The 20,117-nt window shown below is 42.9% G+C and overlaps 1 protein-coding gene across 1 annotated transcript in view; it reads left to right on the plus strand.

Moving 5' to 3' along the window:
- TEX26 (testis expressed 26) overlaps window positions 1–17,997 on the plus strand; it is a 31,590-nt gene extending 13,593 nt beyond the window's left edge. The window contains exons 4-7 of the mRNA XM_049647416.1: window positions 2,929–3,085; window positions 10,288–10,464; window positions 12,165–12,326; window positions 17,736–17,997. Of these exons, the coding sequence (XP_049503373.1) occupies window positions 2,929–3,085; window positions 10,288–10,464; window positions 12,165–12,326; window positions 17,736–17,827 (588 nt within the window). The 3' untranslated portion in view covers window positions 17,828–17,997. The remainder of the gene's footprint in view (window positions 1–2,928; window positions 3,086–10,287; window positions 10,465–12,164; window positions 12,327–17,735) is intronic.
- The last annotated feature ends 2,120 nt before the right edge of the window (window positions 17,998–20,117 follow it).

Genomic DNA, 20,117 nt, shown 5'->3' on the forward strand with positions numbered 1-20,117 from the left:
AGTGGATGGTTATATGTGCCACCTTTTATTCATTCATTTAAGCAACGAATATTTCCCGAGTGCCTCATATGTCAGGCACTCTTCCAGGTCTGGGATGTAGCAGTGAAGAAAATGAGAAAAAAACCCTGTCTTCACGGAGCTTACACTTTAGTAGGGGGAGATGGACAGCTGATGATAAATATAACACTCAGGCAAACTGTAATGCACCATAAAAGTTTAGAAAGTGATAATTCTATGGGGAAAAAAATTGGTCAGGGTAAGGCGGATCCAGAGTGGAGTGGTGGGGGAAGGGTTTGCAATGTTACGTGGGGGTAATTTAGGGAGGTGTCATTTAGATGGTGACAGGCGAATTGAGATTTGAGGGAGGTGAGAGAAAAAGTCATGCCGAAATCTCGGGTGAGAACCTCTCACCCTTTCAAAGGCAAAGCCTTGAGGCCGGAGCGTGGCTGATGTTTCAGGAATTGCAAGGCAATCCAGGCAGCTGGAGAGAAGAAGGAAGTGAGGACAGAAAACAAAGGGGAGGTGCATTGGAAGGAGGTGAGGGGTAGGTGTGTGAGGGGGGCGTTGTAAATTGTGTAGAGTCCTATAGGCCATTGCAGAGTATAACTATTACTCTGAAATAAGGAGGAGCCACTGCTGAGTTTTGAGAAGAGGGTGTCACATGATTATGCTTTAACGGGTCGCCCTGGCCAAGAGTAGACTATAAGAGCGTAAAGGTGGAAGCCGAGATACTGGCTAAGAGGCTACTGCAATAATCCAGGAGATAAACGATGATGGCTCAGACTAGGGTGTTATGTGTGATTGGAAGAACTGGTCTGCTTCTAAATATATTTCATAGGTAAATAAGTTTCCTGATGCAAAGAATGTGGGGTGGGAAGCAAAGAGATGCGCCAAGAATGACTCCAGGGATTTAGATTGAAACAGTGGCAAGGATAGAGTGGCCATTAACTGAAAGGTAGAATATTCAAGAATCAGGGGGACGCTCAGGGGTTCGGTTGTGGGAATGTGAAATTAGAAGTGTCCTAGCAAGCTTCCAACTGGAGATCGACAAAAGAAGGATGTTGGGCCGTAGGGATCTGTGTTGAGGGAGAGGGTCTAAGCCAAAGATAAATGGGAGTCATCCTATGTATTTGAAACAAATGAGACTGGATGAGATGATCAAGCTAGAAAAGACAAGAGGTTCAAGGACTGAGTCTTGGGGCATTTCACTAACAAGCGGTCAGTGGAAGAAGCAGCAAAATGGACTGAGAAGGGGCAGTCAGTTGTGAAGGAGAAAGCCCAACAGAGCGTGTTGTGCTGAAAACCAAGTGAAGAAAATGAAGGAAAAAGGACTGATCACTGTCAAGGTCAAGGAAGTCGAGGATAGACTTGGCCGTTGGCATGCATGGAATGGAGTTCATGGGTTGCCTTGACAGGAGTAGTTGTGGTTAGAAGAATGCTTGATCAGTGTGAGACAGAGGGCTCCTGGGAGAACTGGCCGAGTCCAGATCTGGGGTGGGAAATGTGCAAGATGAGTCTGGAACTACATAGAAAGAAAGAAAAAAAAAAAGACTAGAGCTATATCAAAATTAAAGAGGTGCCCACAGGCTCAAAGGTAATTTGAGCTTCAATAAGGATAACATATGCAATAGATTGAGACACCTCAAATATGCTCAAATCTGTGAGTTCTGTTAAAAAAAAAATGGGTCCACTTTCAGAGGATAAGAAACCAATTCATTATCTTAGAAACTGATGGAAGGAAAACGATCAAGCTCCCCCCCCCGCCCCCCACCCCGTGCCTTCCCTTAAACTAAACGGTAGATGAGGGAAAATGTCTCGTTATAAACATATTCTAGCTTACACATGATAAAGAACTGATAGACTATCACCCCCTTTCATCCATTAATCTAGGCATTGAGCATCAACAGCTGGTAACCTCACACAAAGAGAAACAACTATATGTTGTAATCCTCCTTGTCACATACCACTTGCAGTCTTGTCAGAGGGATCTATCCTGAGAGTAAGTCAGTCTCTGCCAATTGTAGGAAATACAGGGAACAGAGGAACTTGCTAAACTACACAATGAGTATGCATTCAACAAAATCCAGAGCGTGGGAACCTCTCCACATCCAATGGCTTGGTTTCTTCAATAGATTATAAGGGAAAGAAGGGGATGGAGAGGGACCCTGAAGATTAAAAGACACGTAAAAGACAAATTCGGGGGCGGTCAATGTATGTAACTATTTTGGGGGGTTTCCTGCGAAGGGAAATTGGGAAATATCTAAGTAACTAGAGGGGAAGTAGAGTGAAGGGGGCGTTTTTAAGATAGGAGAAATGAAGGCAAGCTTGGACAGCCATGTCCCCAAAGAGAGGGAGAAATGGAAGTTGCAAGAGACAAGTGAGAATTGCGGGGGGGGGGGGGTCATGTGCCAGAGTAGGCTAAACACAGTGGTCTCCCATCACAGCGTAATGAGTGCAGATGTGGTGACATGCCGGGCGGTGTTTGGAGGTTCTCATCAGATGGCTTCAGTTTTCTCAAGGAAATAGGAAGCAAGGTCATGAGAGTGGGTAGATGGAAAGAGGTGCTGGAGGCTTCAAGTTTCATAATCATAAAATCTCTTTGGGGGCAAAGAGGAGAGAGCGCCTGCCCTCCCCCCTCTTACAGGCTGCTTCTGAGAACTCTGCATGGGAGGCAGGGTGTCTCTTGAAGCCTGAGACTGTCTGCTCCTTGGGCATTTAAAGCCAGGTCAAGAACTCACGTGGGTATTCTTCTCTGGTCTCAGCTGGAGATTTCTGGTTGGAGGCACACTCTTTGGACTCTGCACACACTGCAGTGTGGTAAGTGGGTGTAGAGGACCCAGAAGAATATGTACCCACAAACACACATAACCTTCATCCCATTAGGTGAACCTATATCGATTTTCTTGAAAATTGTGTTTGTATTAATAGGATTTCTTTCTCTGGACGTTGCCTCAGGGCCAATCAACAGCATCAATAAAGAGCCACCTCCCTTGGAAAATCGCTGCTACAAAGGAAGAGGTTAGGAAGGCGATAGCAAATCAGTTTATTTCTAGTACTAGAAGAGACTTTGTGGACACAGCAAAAGGTAAACATGTTCATTTTCTCTCTGCTCATATGTTGTGCCCTGGAGTTGCAGTGGGGAACAGCATAGATGCAGTCTCTTTCCTTAAGGAACTCACAATACAGACACAGAAAGAGGCAATTTAGCAAACAAAAGGTCACATATGAAAAGGTGTATCATACGGGAAATTCTGGGTGCCGTGGGTGCACACAGTGGGACATCTAGCCTGACGTTGGGAAGGGGAAGCCAGGAAAGGCTTTCTGGGCCTGGAAAACGAGGATGAAACAGCCCTGCAAAGATGAAGAGGTCAAGTTCAACATGCCATTTCCAATTATTGCTATTTTGAAAAATTAAAACTTTTATTAAACTAATGCATGTGTACATCTAAATCAAATAGTAACCTAATGGCTTATTACAAAGTAATAGCAGTTCTTTGACCCTACTCCCCATTGGTGATCAATTTAATCCTTTCAGTGGTTCTTATGTGATACTCCATATTTTAAAATAATATGCATATACCTTTATCTTTGGTTCATCAATTTTAGACATTGTTGTTGACTTCCTGTTATAGTGGTTGAGGATTTGGCTCTCCTGTAACTCTTTCTCACTCCCCTTCCATCCATTCTCTCTATAATTATATTACAAATTCTTGTTTGATTCAATTGCTAATGTTTATATTGTGATACTGATATGATATATTATGATTATGTAAACATTCAGTGCTGAGCTAGGTGGTATTTTATTATTGTGTCCTTTCCTTTTTTTTTTTTTTTTTTTTTTTTACCAGAGTTAATAATTGACTTTTTATTCATATGCTTAGTTTTCTATGGGCCTGTTACTAATTTTTGCCAAATTCTTTATCACATACGTTTCAAGACTTTTTTCCAAACACAGTTTCAAACACTCTATCACTTCTGTTTTTCCCAGAGATCTTCTGCTTGACACCCTTCATCATTCTCTTCTAATCCAGACTGGTTGTTCTGTAGCTTTGCTGCCCCACCTTGCACTGCGACTTCCTTTCTCATCATTCTAAGAATGACTTTGGCCTCTGCCTGCATTGAATCTTGTTTCCTCTTCCTCTTTCTTATCCCTTCTCCCTAGTCTTGCTGAAGGACATCTTTCAGTACGTTCCTAAGAAAGAGTGCACGGGAGGAAGTTTTTTGAGTGCGTTCTGCCCTATTTGGAAATGTCCTTTTTAATTCCTTAAACTTGTCTGATAGTTTGGCGGGATATAAAATTTTAGGTTGATAATCATTTTCCCTCAGAAAGCATTCCTCCAAATATCTTCTAGCATCCAGGATTTCTTTGTACAAGACTGATGCCATTTTGATTCCTGACCCTCTCATATATATATTTTTTCCTGGCAGCTCTTAAGATCTTTTCTTTATTCCCGACATTCTGAATTTCACAACTGTATGCGTTAGTGAGAATCTTTTGTCATTGATTATATTGGACAATTAGGGGCCCTAGAAGCTAGAGTCATGTCCTTCAATTCTGGACATTGTTTCCTGCATGTCCCTTCCCACATTTCTCCCATCTCTTTTCTCTGTTCTCTTCTTGAACTCCTATTAGTTGGACTGATCCTCCAATTTTCTCATCTTTTCTCTCCTAGTATCTTTCTCTTTGTATTTTTGTTTTGCTAACTTGAAAATTTCTTTAGCTTTTAATCTAGCTCTTCTATTGGATTTTTATTAATTTACTAGCTTTCTTCCTCCCTTTGATTTTTTATTTGAATAGTAAAATTAATAAGTTTTATTTACTGCAATATATAGACCTCTGATTATTATGGTCTATTATGGTCTGATTATTATGATTATTTTTTAAAACAGCATTCTGTTCTTGTTTTATATATGTAGTAATTCTCTTATAAATTTTAGGATGTTTATGATACACTTAATTTTCAACATTTTCGTCTATTCCTTGCATTGTCTCTATTTTCTGAGTGTTTTAATGGTCTAATGAAAATTTGGTTTTCTGTTCATACTTACAAGAGGGCAGAGGCAGATTTACTATGATGCTAATAAAACTTCTTTTAATTCTTTGGACTCTCTTTTTAAGTGAGTGTAGGCAAAACCTTAATCTCTAAGGTTCGCAAAACCTACAAGGGAGACACACAAAGCTGATTGCAAACTACATACAGAGATGGGGCTTATTAGCTGGTACTTGATTTAGGTGGTTAGGTGATAAGCTCTCTTTCTGTTGGGAAACCCCCAAATACCCATATTTATAGGTCAGTTTCTCCAAAGAGAGAAACCCTTGGCTGTTGGCCTTCTGAGAGCAGGATTGGGGAGGAAACTGGGATCTTCCTGCTTCCCATGCAACACTTACTGAGCCCTTCTTTTTCCTGTTCATCTCACTACCCCACCTTCTACTGTGCCTCATGTCCTGGAATCCCCTGAGCTTCTCTCATTCAGTTTTACACCTAATAAATTTCTGGTTAGGAAAGGATCACCAAATGACTGCATGAGGTTAAGAAGATTGTGCAGGAACTCAACCTTGCTGTATACAAGCTTTCACCCAAGCTGCTTGTTTTCAGCCTGAGCCTCAGTACCTGCCTTACCCTGTTCCTGTTACAGAAGCCTATTGGGGGTCTACAATGTGGATTAGCTCACTGATTTGTTATTCCTTTCGGCAACCACTTAGTTTTAGCTTCCTCTACTTTGCTAATTCAGTTGCCACATCTGTATTTGGTCTCCAGCTTCTAAAAATGTGGTAACCTCTAATCTACTATCATTCTGGTGAAGTTTGGGGAGGGAGGAGTCCAGTATGATATATGATAATTTTTATGAATCTAAATTGGATCATATTATTCCACTGCTTTATTTCACTGGCTTTGCATTGTATTTTGTTTTGATTTTGTTTTTGAGAGAGAGAGAGAGAGGGCACAAGTGAGTGAGGGGCAGAGAGAGAGAGAGACAGGGAGAGAGAGAAAGAGAGAAACAGGAATCACCTGAAGTGGGGCTCATGTTCACGGGAAGTGGGCTTGTGTTCACCCAAAGTGGGGCTCGTGTTCACCCAAAGCAGGGCTGGAGCTCACGAGAAGTGGGGCATGAGTTCACTTGATGTGGGACTTGAACTCCCATCCAAGTACTAACCAGGCCCGACCCTGCTTAGCTTCCGAGATCAGACGAGATCGGGCGTGTTCAGGGTGGTAGGGACTTGAACTCATGAACCGTGAGATCATGACCTGCACTGAAGTCAGATGCTTAACCCACTGAGCCACCCAGGCTCCCTGCATTGCACTTGGAATGAAATCCAAGTTTCAGTTCCTTCTCTTTGCTCACAAGGTCCTGCAAGACTGCCATAGCCCTTGCTTACCTCCTCACTGTTCCTCCTCCCTCCATCCCCTCGTTCATCAGGCTCCAGCCACATGGGCCTTTTTAAAATTCCTATAGGATACCGTTTCCCCCTACCCCCAACCTTCAACCAGTGCACAGGCTGTCCCCTTTGCCTGCATTGTTCTTCTCCCAGCTCTTTCTGTGATTTTACTGTGTCATTCTGTAGACTCCAGAATGTCCCCTTGCCTGTGAGACCTTTCCTTACTGTTTTAGCGGAAGAAGTGTGCCACCATCTCATTTGTTGCCTTCTAGCACCTGGCATTTTGCAGTCATTTGTTTACTGATTCTTGTTTTTTGTTGTTTTTGCTTTATTCTTTCTTCCACTATTCGGCAGGTGCCCCAAAGGCCTTTATTCACTGGGAATCTAGCACGGTCGGTATAGTCTAGTCTGGGTATGGGAGGTGCTCTGTAAATATTTGTGGAATGATGGAAAAAATATACAGGAAGTACACTTTTTGAAATTAGATGAGTATAGAATCAAAAGACCTCCCTACTTCAGGTAAATATTAAGGGTGATGGGAAAAGATTTGAAATGTCAGCCTTCTTAAAAGATGTCTTCGAGCTTCTAAGCAAAGGCCTTTCTGCATGTACAAATTACCATCTCCCTATGTGTAGATAAATACCCAAGACCTGCCAAGAGTCTCTCCTAAATCTCTTAGCTCCGTCTGTTCCTCTTCCTCCCCAAAGCCACGGCCGCCCGTGTCTCCCCCTTGGATGACCTCTAATCCAGCTCTCTTTTCCAGTTTTGTCACTTCCGATCCATCACCAGGACCATCACCATAGTTTCCAGATGTGCGAATTGATGTCACCTTCCAGCTGAAAACCTTTCAGTGACTCCCCAGTGTCCTCAGGGGACACTAAGCTAAATGCCTTAAATGCGAGGCTGTACAATCTGGTCCCTACCTGCCACGCCAGCATGCTCCCTCACCAGCCCCCACACTCTCCCCGAGACCATCTGCCTTCCTTCCTCCAGACCTACCGCGCCCCAGGCGGCCTTGTGCCTTGAGCACACACTGCCCCCCTCCCGTGGGCCACCAGCCGCTCCCTTTTTGCAGCCTATGTCTGTCTATAAATGAAGTCCAAAGACAGGCTTCGTGTCTCTCCTGGGAGTCTTCGCTGATCCCCCACGTTTGGATTGCTGGCCTTCCCATATGTTTTTATAGATCTTATTCTTATCTTTTCCACATTATTTATCACCCAATATTGTCATTCTCTCTTTTTTGTTCTGTTTCTCTGGTATTTGAAGCTTCTAAAGCACAGGGGCCATGTCTTATCTTTGTATCTTCATCATTGTATTAAGGCCAATGAGTGAGAAGCAGGAAAAGGTGCTTGTTTACACATTGAGGCCTGGGGAACTTGGCTTCGATGAATTAGAACAGCAGACAGAGACAGCAGAACTGGTTCTTGCTTGGCTGTAGATGATGCGCATGGTCCCAGTGGTTTTGAACAGTCCTTGCTGTAGATGCACGTTCGACTGGGACTTTCTGCAAGTGCCATGCTAATCTTAAATGGGCCAGTTTCTCTCCTTGGGCTATAGGTACACTAGTGCGGCATCAACTGTTCTCAAGTGAAAAAGAAAGAGTGGGAGCTGAGCTCCTGAGGAGCAGGGATGGCTCCCCGCGAGGAGTCCAGGGCTTGGAGGTGTGGTTACCATTGGGTCACGTTAGCTCTGAGTCATGGTTATCCCGTCAGGGCAAACTTCAGTTCCGCTACGGGGACTTCAGGCATAAGTTGGGTCCCTTGGGATCAAGAACTTCTCTTCTTGATGATACTGAAGGAACTCATTAATGTGAAATTTTGTAAAGACAATAAAAGCATGCGTTGAGAAGAACGAGGTCGATTACTGTGATAATGGCTAAGGATCAATGAAGAGTAAGACTTAATCTTTATCTTCAAAGGAACGCAGACTAAGTCTAGGCTCTAACTTTGTCTTTTCTGGGTCTTCACGTCCAATTGCTCCACTACGCTGCTTGATCCTGGTCTACACGGACCAGCCCCTCAAAACCCTTCACAACCTGGTTTCTAACTTACCTCTCCTGATTCACCCTCAGCTACTCCCTGCCCTGCATACCTCACACTCTTGCCAGCGAGATCATACTTAATGAACACAGTGCATAACTTTTGCTGCCCTGTTGACCCATCACCGAAGCACATCCTTCACTGTGTCGGCCATTTAACTCTTGTCTTCCTTCCCTTCCCCTAACAGAGCTCATTATGCCCTCTCTGGGCTTCTATAGCACCCGTTGAAGGTTCTGAGTCAGTGATTCTTAAGCCTAGGGGAAGCTTGTTTACAATGTAAGTGCCTGGGGCCCCACTTCTAGAGATTCTCCATGTCTGGGATGAGGTTCAGCAACTGTGTTTGGAAGAAGCTTCCTAGGTAAGTGTGATGTATTATCTCCATGTGAGAACCACGGTTCCAAGGGTTACGGTTACAAGATGTCACATTCCGTATCTGTTTGCCGTGTGTACATCTTTCTAATCACGCTAGTTTGAGGTCGTGCAAGGTAGAACGATGACTAAGTTATTTTTAGCTTTGGCACAGAGCACTTCAAGGACTTCACCAAGAATTTATTTTCCTCCTATAAAGCTACTAGTGATATATAAAAACCAAGGTATAGATGGTGCTTACTAGGAACCATACCAGATGGTTTCCCAAAACATCTTCAGGGATATCCGTTTTTAAGCCCTAGAGTTGCATCTTCTCTATAACTTTGTCTTCTCCTTGGACAGGTTATGAGGTCATTATGAGGACCATTGAGTACCCACATCCTCTCTTCCTGACTCATCTAAATGAAGAGGCAGCACGTAGTGAAGCTTTCTCTCACTGTGCTGGTCTAGACGTAAATCATTTCTAAACAGATCATTAAAATGCTCTTGGGTGCCAGTAGATGCCATCACATATTGTTGGATGTACCTTTGAATTAAATATCCATAAAAACTACGGAAAAATGAATTCAGCACAAGACTCGAGTTTAGTTTCAATAGATCGTGGCACCATTCGGATATTGCTCAAGATGGCCATGTTAACATTCTTGTCCTGAATAAAATTGGTGTTGTGTGACGTGCCTCTGAACCACCTTGGTAGCCAGAATTAGGGATGGACTCCCTCTAAGTGAGGTAGCTTGTGCCTCCTCTGTGATCTGGTAGCGCTTGTGGAAGCTGGCGTTTAGTCAGTGCCTCGTAGGTATTTACTGATTATTTATCATCACGTATCGGTATTTGATGAATATTCGTTAGCAGAGTTATTACAACGAAACAATGGCACCGTTGTCCGCCAGTGACAACGTTGTTACCTAACCCTCCATCAGAAAGGGATGAGCTTCAGGTGGTTCTTTCCCAGGTGATGGGGATGGTATGCACTTCTAGGGTTACCAGATTTAACAAATGAAAATACAGGATGCCCTGTTACGTTAGAATAACAGTATTGAGTAGATAAACGAGTATTTTACAAAAATTCTTCGTTATTTATCTGAAATTCAAAGTTAACTGGCATCTTATGTCTTACATGTCAACCGTAGCCTTACCTGAGATCTCTCTCTCCACTCCCCACCCTGCCCCAGGGACGAGGCATCCCTACTGGAATGAGGGATGCCTTCTGTGTCCATTGAGCAGAACGGAAGAGCGTTCCAAACTGACATACAATATATTCATTAAAATCCACTTCTAATCATTGGAGCATATACTTCCCATGCCTGATAAAGCAGAAAATTATTTCTTGGTTGAAATATCCATAAAAACGACATTGATTGTACCTCTAAATACGAGAAGAGTGGGTTTACTGTGATAAAATTGGAAGCTACTGCCGGAAGTAAAAAGGGAATGAAAATATGATGCTATTTTAAGTAGCTTACAAGGGGTTACTGCCTTGTGTCTGTGCCTCCATTCCAGCTCAGGAGATTCAGGAAAGTTCTCAGATGTCGCTGGGACAGAAAAAGTTACTTCCTCGACCTGTGGACACTGAGTTTCGACGAAATTACCAAGTTCCAGCTAAAATTCCTGAGCTTCAGGACTTTAGCTTCAGATATGGATGCCACTCAAGCCTCCCAGTTGCTTCTCAGGGTCTAGGTAAGTACACCTTTAGCTTTTAAAGCAACTTTATAGATTCTGTCCTTGTTCCAAGATTCTTCAGCACATTGGGCCCTGGCAGGTAATCTTGGTGACAGTCACAAAGAATGCCAGTGATCCCTGTAAGCCTCCAAGGGATCAAAACTAGGCCTAGCTTCAAATCCAGGGAATGAGTAAGTCCTGGGAAAGAACTGATTCCTTTTGCTGTGAAATGAGTGCACGCTCTGCCTGGGGGCAGCGGTGGGGATTGAGGGACACTTCCTCCTTGTAAAACAAAAGGAAGAATTTAGTTACTATAAAATGACTAAAAAAAGAGACTGAGTGGGACTGAACTTAGATTTGTCAATCATCCACTGGAAGCTTGACTGTATGGTATGTCCATCAAGTATCTTCAGATTCAGCAACCATTCCATTCACGTATTCTTTTACGATCCTGATTCCTACTGTTTTCAACAGAAAAGCTCTTAAAAGTTCCATGATCAAGCCACCTCCAAGCTACTGGTTAAGAGGATAATTTGCTGTCAGTCTGAGACGGTGATATATTCCTGGTGTGGAGGTGGGACCGAGTAGTACTCTAGACAAAAATCACAGGATAGAAGCTTAGCCTCTCGGGATTAGAAGACAGCGTAGAAGTTACCTCATCTGGATCTCACACCCTGTGGGAATCCCCTCTACCCCGTCCTTGCCAAGGGCTGATGTTTTCACTCTTTGGAGGATACCCCCCACCCCCAAGGCAACTCTTTCATTCTCAGATACTCCAACTCTTGGAAAGTTCTCAATGGCTGGAACCTTCCTTGCTACACTTTGGCTTTGGTTCTACGTCTTCCTACAGAGGTTAACTAGTGTGAGTTATTCTATGAAAACCTTCCTTTATACCTTCCACGCTCTCTACCGAAAGCATTTCCAGACCCTCCAAATGCTCTTCTTAGGATGTAGCATGACAGTGCCCTCTTCCTCCCCCTGCTTCCTTCCCCTGGCCAGTGGTCCCTGTAAAGGGACAAGCTGGAACTGAAAGCAGTATTTAAGGTGTCCTTAAGGTTCAAAGATTGGGCATGCTGTAGAAGTTAGGTTCTCACCTCATGTTTTCATTGCTTTTTTTTTTTTTTCTGTGATAATTCCATGACCATCGGAACCCACATTAAATGAGCAAATATTCAGAATCAAACGTAAGTGATTTTGGTTTTGCTTGCACCTGATGCCTTTATTAGTCTGAACGTGCAATGAGTGCCAGCTGGAGATGTCATCACCGCTCACCTGAACACACCTGGGTCCCTGAGGGACTCCTCTTAGTGTGTCAGCCCGTGTCTGCACAGGGGATGGCACAAAAGGGAAAGAAGCTTCCGTGAAGGCAGTGGTTTACTAAGGAGGTAGTGGATGCTACCATCCCAACACGCTGAGCAGCAGAAGAGTCGATTTCAGGGAGCATTTTTCTGAAAACGGAGGTCAAACTTGAGTCTCCGGCCATCAGCCCCAGTCACCACCACTGCCAACAGCAACGGTCCTGAGTCGGAGCAGCTCTGCTCAGCCCGAGTCCCGGGAGGAGTCACTCATATACAGCGCCTCCCTTTCCAGCACCTTAAGGGTGATGATTAAGCTCCAAGTTGGGTTCAGGGCTGTTGGGGGCTTGCTAGACAAATAAGGGCAGGAATTCTTTCCTCAGTGACAGCCTCCGTGTCTTTCCCTCCCGTATGTCCCTCTAGTCCCTTCCGTGCTGTACAGCCACATGAGGAATCAAGAACGCACAAAGAAGCAGACTACGTACCAAAGTGATTATGGGAAGACCTACCTGGATTTCTTAGTGATTTTAAACTCATTTACTCCCTCTCAAATCACAGAGTACCTTCAGAGTCTTTCCTACAAAGGTAAGAGGAGGTCTTGAGTTACTGTTTAATGGATTTACAGGTCATAATACACTGCTTTATGCAAATAGAAACTGTTGCAACTTTCAGCCACTGGAGTTAAATGTTCACGAAAAGATAGGTATTGCCTCATAGAAATCCCATAGTTTTGGGTAAGCCTCAGCCCATTGAAAATAACGTTTTCTTTTTCTTTTTTGTTTTGTTTTTTTTTTTTATAACGTTTATTTATTTTTGAGACAGAGAGAGACAGAGCATGAACGGGGGAGGGTCAGAGAGAGGGAGACACAGAATCTGAAACAGGCTCCAGGCTCTGAGCTGTCAGCACAGAGCCCGACGCGGGGCTCGAACTCACGGACCGCGAGATCATGACCTGAGCCGAGTCGGATGCTTAACCGACTGAGCCACCCAGGCGCCCCTCTTTTTTGTTTTTAACTTTTTAGTGTTTATTTTTATTTTTGAGAGAGGGAGAGAGACAGAGTGTGAGCGGGGGACGGGGCAGAGAGAGAGGGAGACGCAGAATCTGAAGCAGGCTCCAGACTGAGCTGTCAGCAAGGAGCCCGATATGGGCCTCGAACCGTGAGATATTGACCTGAGCGGAAGTCGGATGCTTAATCGACTGAGCCACCCAGGTGCCCCGGAAAAAAAGCTTTCTTAAAAGAGGCCCCAGTGACTGTAGCCCCACTTATTACAAAAGAAACACCTAGCTTTTCACTCATTCCTGATCTCGCTCATTTCACTCATTCAGCCCGTGGTTGAATTGCTCCCATACGACTTCTGTTTTTATTACAGTTAAGTGATTTCTTCTGTGGGTGTTTATACTGTCTCACGATTTCGTTTTATCTTATGTGATCTTTATTTCCTGTTTGGTGGTACTTTTTGTGACAGCCTTTTAGAGTACATGAGAATCTCTGTGTATAATGCCCTCAAAAAGAGCGAAGGCCGTGCTCAGGACAGTGTTAGTTCATTCTGCATGACAAAGACTTATCCCGGCTCAGGGCCTGGGGACTGGAATCTCCTCGAGAGCATCTCAGGGGCCGCTGGTCATTCTGTGCCTGTGTAAAATGTCAACTCAGAGCAGTTGGAGAGAAGGAAACTCAACTCCTTCAACAGCTGTGCTCGACACCCACTGCTAGTGACTGCCCTGTCACTTCTCATCTTTGAGCACATGCCCCAGTGCAGACATTTATTTTTATGAAGTATATTCATACGCCACTAAACTAACGTATTAGGTAAGTTATAAAACACACTAAATGCTAAAGGAAGAAGTGCTTCGGGCTGTGTGGGGGTCACTGCCTTGTTTTGTGCCCTGTGCTCGAGCGTAAGCTTAGGTCTTCCACCAGCTCCTCAGTAATCCTCCTACTGCTCCCTGTCGCCTACCTGCCTTGGTCCCCAATCTCTGTCCTTTGCCTGTCCCCAGCTACGATCGGAAGAGCTTGATCTTCTGAAATCTTCTCTGAAACCCTTTTATCCTGAGATCTCCTACCCCACACAAAACTGAAACCCTACTGTGGGCAAGACAGAAAAGGGAGTGTGTGTGTGTGTGTGTGTGTGTAGGGGGGAAAAGAGGATACTTCCCATGATTGCAGACTGAGGGCTGATGGCCCAAAGGCCCTTAAAAGAGCTTAAATGTTGGGTTTTAAGAGGTACAAGAAGCAGGTGTTTTGCCTCACTCTAAGGCAGAAGAAGTCTGTATTTTCCATCGGGAGCCTCATTCCTCTCAGCAGGTGCCTCTCGGCCCGTTTGGCACGTCAAAAGGAAACCAAGAGGCTCTTTGAGGTCGGCTGGTCAGATCTTCCAGGGAGTCATCCCATCAAGCTCAAGCCTGCTTTCTGTTCCTTTTCCCAGCTTGGTTCACCTATATAAAACTGTAGTCAGCATCCTGTAAGGTGCTCTTTTCACCTTGGAGCCACATCTGTTTGACCCTATAGAGTGCTCCCAAAGCAGATGCTCCCATCTGCCCAGGGACTTGAAATACAGATGCAGCTGTCGTTTCTCTGCCTGCGTGGAAAAACCGTGGTGGCCGCTGGCACTTCTGTCCTTGGTTGTCTGTGTGTGTGATTTGTAATTGAGCCTTAGTGGCGCCCCCCAGGGGTGAACTGAGGACTCTTTAGATGCTTTGCAGCCTCTGCTCCACTCAGATGTACCTTCTCCAGGATTCCTAGCATAAGCTGATTCCGTTGGACTTCTCCAGTTGGGCTTTTCTCTCCAGACAAGTGAGACATGGCCTATTAGTTAACAAAGTAGCTTTGGGGCCAAGCTAGGCTTCGGTAGCTTTTCAGATCTCCTCTGTTCCTGGTGCCCTCAGGATGGGTGCTGGGGCAGGTACAAGATGCTTGTGCCCCAGAGCCTTGCCATTTTGCACTGACTTGGTGGCTTGTAGGATCTGCTTGCTATGGGGTCTTGGTTTCTCTTCCCTAGTTTTGCTTTAGAATGACCTACCCATCAGCCAGCTATGCTACAGGCTGACAAGCAAGTAGGAGGTTCCCTTTGAATTCTTATGCCCAAAACCTGCTGTCATTTTCTAGTATCTGGGACGACGCTTATGCTTTTTGGATGGCGAGTGTCTCAGCAGAGCTCATTTGTGGTAGGGCTGAGCCAGTATGCAAGAGAATAACAATCTTGGCAGATATATTAGGCTGAATGAATGATTACCACCTCAGGTTAAAGTATTTTACTGGATTATCCCTCTTAGACAGTCTCAGAGCCCAGAGCAGGTACATTTTGAAAGAGAGAGGGGAAGGGGAGGGATGAAGGATATGGCCCAGGGCAGGGGCTAGGGAGGTGGTGGTGGGGAGATAGGATAGAGAAGACTCCAGGAAGACACAAAATGAAGCTGGGGAAGAAGAAAGGGGGAGCAGCTGAAGGCAAATCTTTTGTTTCCAACAATTCTGAGGATCGCTACTTGGTATTGAGTTTCTCTATGAGAACTTGAGGGGTTTGAACTAGATGTCTTTAGTGGCCATTCTGTTTTCAAAGTTGTTTTAACCTCTGAGTGATTCAGACCACCAACAGCTCTGACTCTTGGGGCCTCTGTTATCTATTGATAAGGACTGTCATCTCCCCAGGTAGTCCCCCCTCGAACGACAAAATTACCTGAAATCTGGCTTCAGATGCTTTCAACTATTACTCCCTCTCTATCTCTTCCAATCAACACTCCCAGGAATATTCCTTCCTAGGGTGTGGATTCAATGTTGTGGCGAATATATTCACGGACTCGAAAAACTTCACCGATTGAATACCTATAATGCCTACTTGATAAATACCAAGATAAATAAAAAACAAATCCTTCTTTTTTCAAGGAACTCATCGTCAGGTGTGGGAGACAGGCACACAGTGGTAATGTCATGAGCTGTGTAATCGAAGTAGTCTTTGGGTCTGTTCCAACCCTGTGGATTGACATTGCCTGAGGGAAGGCTGCTTCTGGGAGGGAGGCTTCCTTTGAAGGTTAAGGATGAATCACCCTGACAAGAACCAGGGCCTTTCAGAGGGAGCAGAGGGAGGAGCATAAATGAAATCACGGAGACATGAGTCTGAATCTGTACGTAATAAATACAGTAGCATCTGGATTACAACTAGTAGCCTGTCTGACATTAATTTATTTAAATTGATATTAAATTGGACACAATCTCATCTTTTTTTATTAATTCATGCCAAATTTGATTCACCTCTGTTTACCTTTGGTATAAGAATGATTTTTGGTTCATTTGCTTGCTTATTTAAAATGACCTCTTTGCTGTAAGGTTTAAAATGGAGCCATTTGGGGCTTGCAATGACAAGGACTCAAACTAGCAAATGTTGAGAGTAGGGAGCAAAAAGTTGCTGGTGGATATATCAAATAGTAGGATCACTGTAACACTTGTAACAGATCTGGCAGTTTCCCACAAAGTTAAACCAAATCTACTCCATGACCCAGAAATTCTACTTCGGGGTATTCACCCAAGAGACAAGAAAACACATGCCTGTGGAAGGACTTGTGCAAAAATGTTCACGGCCATTTTATTCTTAACAGTCCCACACCGGATACAACCCAAATTACCACCAATAGCAGAAGGTAAACAGACTGGTATGGTCACAAGATACTACTAGATCTTAAAAAGCCCCAGTGATTGGTGTATTCAACGACAAGAACTTCCAAAACATTATGCCGAGTGAGAGGAGCCAGACACAAAATCATACGTTTTGTATGTGGGCCTTTCTTCAAAGGGCTACAACAGGCAACATTTATCTGTGATGAAGGAAATCAGAAGAGTGAGTGTCTTGAGGGAGGAGGTGTTGACGGGGAAGGAGCCTGACAAGCCTTTCTGGAGTGGTGGCAGCGATCTCTATTATATGGGTATGGGTTACATACACCCAAGTGTCAACCCATCGAACTGCACGCGAAGGATCAGCGCGTTTCACTTCATGAAAAATATACCAAAATTCAAAAAACGCTGAGGTCAGAAAAGATATGGAGCAGGGTGGGGATGGCTTACAATTAAATGTTAGGTCATAAAAGCAAAGAACCACAGAGAATTGGAGAGTAAACCAGGTGCACACACGTGCACTCCTGATCTTTAGACCTGGGCTGACATTTGTAACATGGGCATTGAACTTGATGACATGGTACCACTTGCATTTTTCCTTTCTTTTGGTCTTTGCTACATAGATGACAATTGCTGGGAGTAAGAAAAATTTTACAGCTCCTCTCTGATGTATATAATACACACACGCGCGCGCACGTATATGTAATGACGATTAGGGAACCATGGATGTTCTGACTCAGACAAGGCTCCTTTACTTTCCAGATGAGGAAATGGAGGCCAGAAGGTTGAAGGGCCCTCTCATGGTCAGTTATTACTCAAAGATAGCAAAGCGTACCAATGTTTGTTGGCAGAAGAAATAGCCCTGGCTTCAAGAAGCTCTTGAACAGTAGCCTCTATGGTTTTATGTCATCACGGTTTATTACTGTGTTCTCAGTAGTAAAGGACAAGGCTATCCTATTTATTGTCTTTTATGGACCAGGCCCTGCCCAGGTGCTTCTCACATAGCATTCCTAACCCAGTCCAGCAAAGGTGCAAGGTAAGCACTATTATATATATTCAAAGACAAGGAAGTGAAGAGATTGAGAGGCCATGTGACTTGCCAAAGCTCGTGAGCACGGAAACAAAACTTAAGTCAGTTTCATTCCAAACTCCATGCCCTTTCCAGGAAGACTTGCTGATCCTTTGAATATGAAGTGTACTCTTTTTAATCCATACTTATACAATTGTGCCTTTCTAGGTATTAGACATATGCCCTTTGATATTTTGGTCCCATCAAATTTGTATATAGAGCGCTATTCTCAGATATTTTTCCTCCTTCCTAGAATTTCTCTCTTTAGTGCTTAAGTAGTTAAATGGAAGATTTCATCCTGTTTTTCTTCATAATTTTCAGACAGACAAATTCTTGATCTCTTTATTCGCTCTCACTGTGGCGTTGACATGGGACAGGAAAATAACGGAAACGGTTCAAATGAAGAAAATTGAAAATCAATGAAAGCACCGGGTCAGAGGGCCTACTGCGTCATTTTTTCAATAATGAAAACATAATAAGATCCAAATTGTTCTAAATAATTTATTCGTGATGCTGTGTAATTTTGTTTTTTTTGTTTTTAAACAATAAAATCATTTAAGGTCATAAGTACTTCCCACCACCACAGCTTTAAGTGTATCTAATAGATTTTGCTGTAATGTTTTGTCCTATTATCTTTTGGATACTTAATTTGTGGTTTCAGTTTTGATATCCTCTTAGACCCAGAAATTATGCCAAAGAGGTTTCTTAATTTTCCAATAATTAGAGGATTTTTAAAAAATGTGTAATTGTTGATTGCCTGTTTGAAAGTTAAAAATATATATATTTGCTTTGAAAAATACACCAAAGTTTTCTTTCGTTGTGCATATGATTAATTTGTAAATTACATGAATATAAGAGGAGAAAAAAATGTGTAGGTTATTGTGTTTCTCACGTCGTGTCTATCTTTGCTTGTATACTTGAACTGTCAAATTCTGAAAGAATAATATTAAAAACAGCCCACAGTAAAAATTTTTTCATTAATGTCTCCTTGGATTTCATATATTTATATTTATATATGTAAATATATAATATATAGCTGCTATGTTGTTTGTCAATGTTCATGACTCATAGAGCTTTTTCAGTGATTAGTTTCCTACTCATTACATGCTCTTCCTCTTTGACCTCATTAATAATTTTGGCCATGAATTACCTTGAAGCTGATATTAGTGTTGCCATCCATGTTGGGCTTGCTTTTCTTTGCCTTTTCTTGGTATATCTTTGCCTTCCCTTAATTTCCAATCTTTCCTTGTAGCATTGCTTCAATATGCTTCCAGAAATACCTTATGCCTGGATTTTATATCGTAACTAATGAGAGTCTTTATCTTTTGCCAGGAGAATTTAGTCAGTAATTATGATGTTTGACATACTTGCTTTTATGATTGCCATATTAGTTTTTGTTATTCTTTATTGTTCTTTTTAGATTTACTTTTAAATTTTTTCTTTATTTTTTTCTTAAGCCATTAATTTTTATTATTTTTAATGTTTATTTATTTATTTTGAGAGAGAGAGAGAGAGAGAGCACGAGTGGGGGAGAGGCAAAGAGAGAGAGAGGGAGAGAGAGAATCCCAAGTAGGGCCTATGCTGTCGGTGCGGAACCTGACAGAGGCCTCGATCTCACAAACCGTGACATCATGACCTGAGCTGGAATCAAGAGTCAGATGCTTAACTGACTGGGCCATCCAGGTGCCCCTGATTTTTAAATTATACTATTTTTTGAATTAAAAGCAGTTTTTGAAACGTCATACATGGCCATTGCTGAATTTGGGGTTCTCTATTAAAATAAAAAATTACACAGTTCCTATGCTTCCAGTGCCTTTTCCTTCACAACTCCTCCCTTCCCCACTTACTGATGGGAGATATTTTATTTCCCCATCTCGTAGTGTACTTCCTGTCCCATCCCCACACGCACATGTACACACACGCTCACACACACTTCACTGCTGAGGGAGTTTGGAATTTTTGCTTCAAGCGCTTCGTAAGGATTTCCTTGCAATTTCCTTTCCTATTTAAAGAAGATGTAAGGCATATAATTTTCAGTCACATCATCAGTATCATCCACTTATATTTAACTATCACCGGTTCCTCCATTCTTTTGTCTTCCTAAATGATGAGATCCGTGCACTGACTTACTTTTATCTGGTTAGAATAGTTTCTATGGATTTTCTCAGATGGGTTCCCAGGATGGTAACACACTGAACCTTACTTATCCCACAAGGTCATTCTTTTGACCTTTTGTCTTAATTAAATGGTATCTTGTCTGGGTGTAGAATTCTTGGAACTAACTTTGATTTTCTCAATTGCCCACAGGTATTCTACTGTCTTGTTGAGAGTACAGTTTATAAGTCAGATACTGGTCTAGTTCAATTACTGCCATACGTGATCTGGGTTTTGTGAGTGTGTGTGTGTGTGTGTGCACGTGTGTGTGCTTCCTGGAGGTTTATAAGATTCTCTCGTTATCTTTAGACTACTTCGGTAACTTTTTGAAGCTATGTTCAGTTTCATTTGGAATTTTTCTTTAACTTCAGGTAATTTATTTTATTTCACCTTTTGTTATTATGGCCTTTCTCTATGGAACACTCTATGCTACCTTTTCTCCTTCTGAATATAATAATATTTGCAGCAGAGGCCTCCTGGATCTGTCCTTTTAGTCTTTTGCCTTTTTGTTTATAGTTGTCATTTTTAAAAATGGTTTTAACTTCTGTT

The sequence above is a fragment of the Panthera uncia genome (genome assembly GCF_023721935.1).
Source record: "Panthera uncia isolate 11264 chromosome A1 unlocalized genomic scaffold, Puncia_PCG_1.0 HiC_scaffold_16, whole genome shotgun sequence".
Classification (NCBI taxonomy): Eukaryota; Metazoa; Chordata; class Mammalia; order Carnivora; family Felidae; genus Panthera; species Panthera uncia.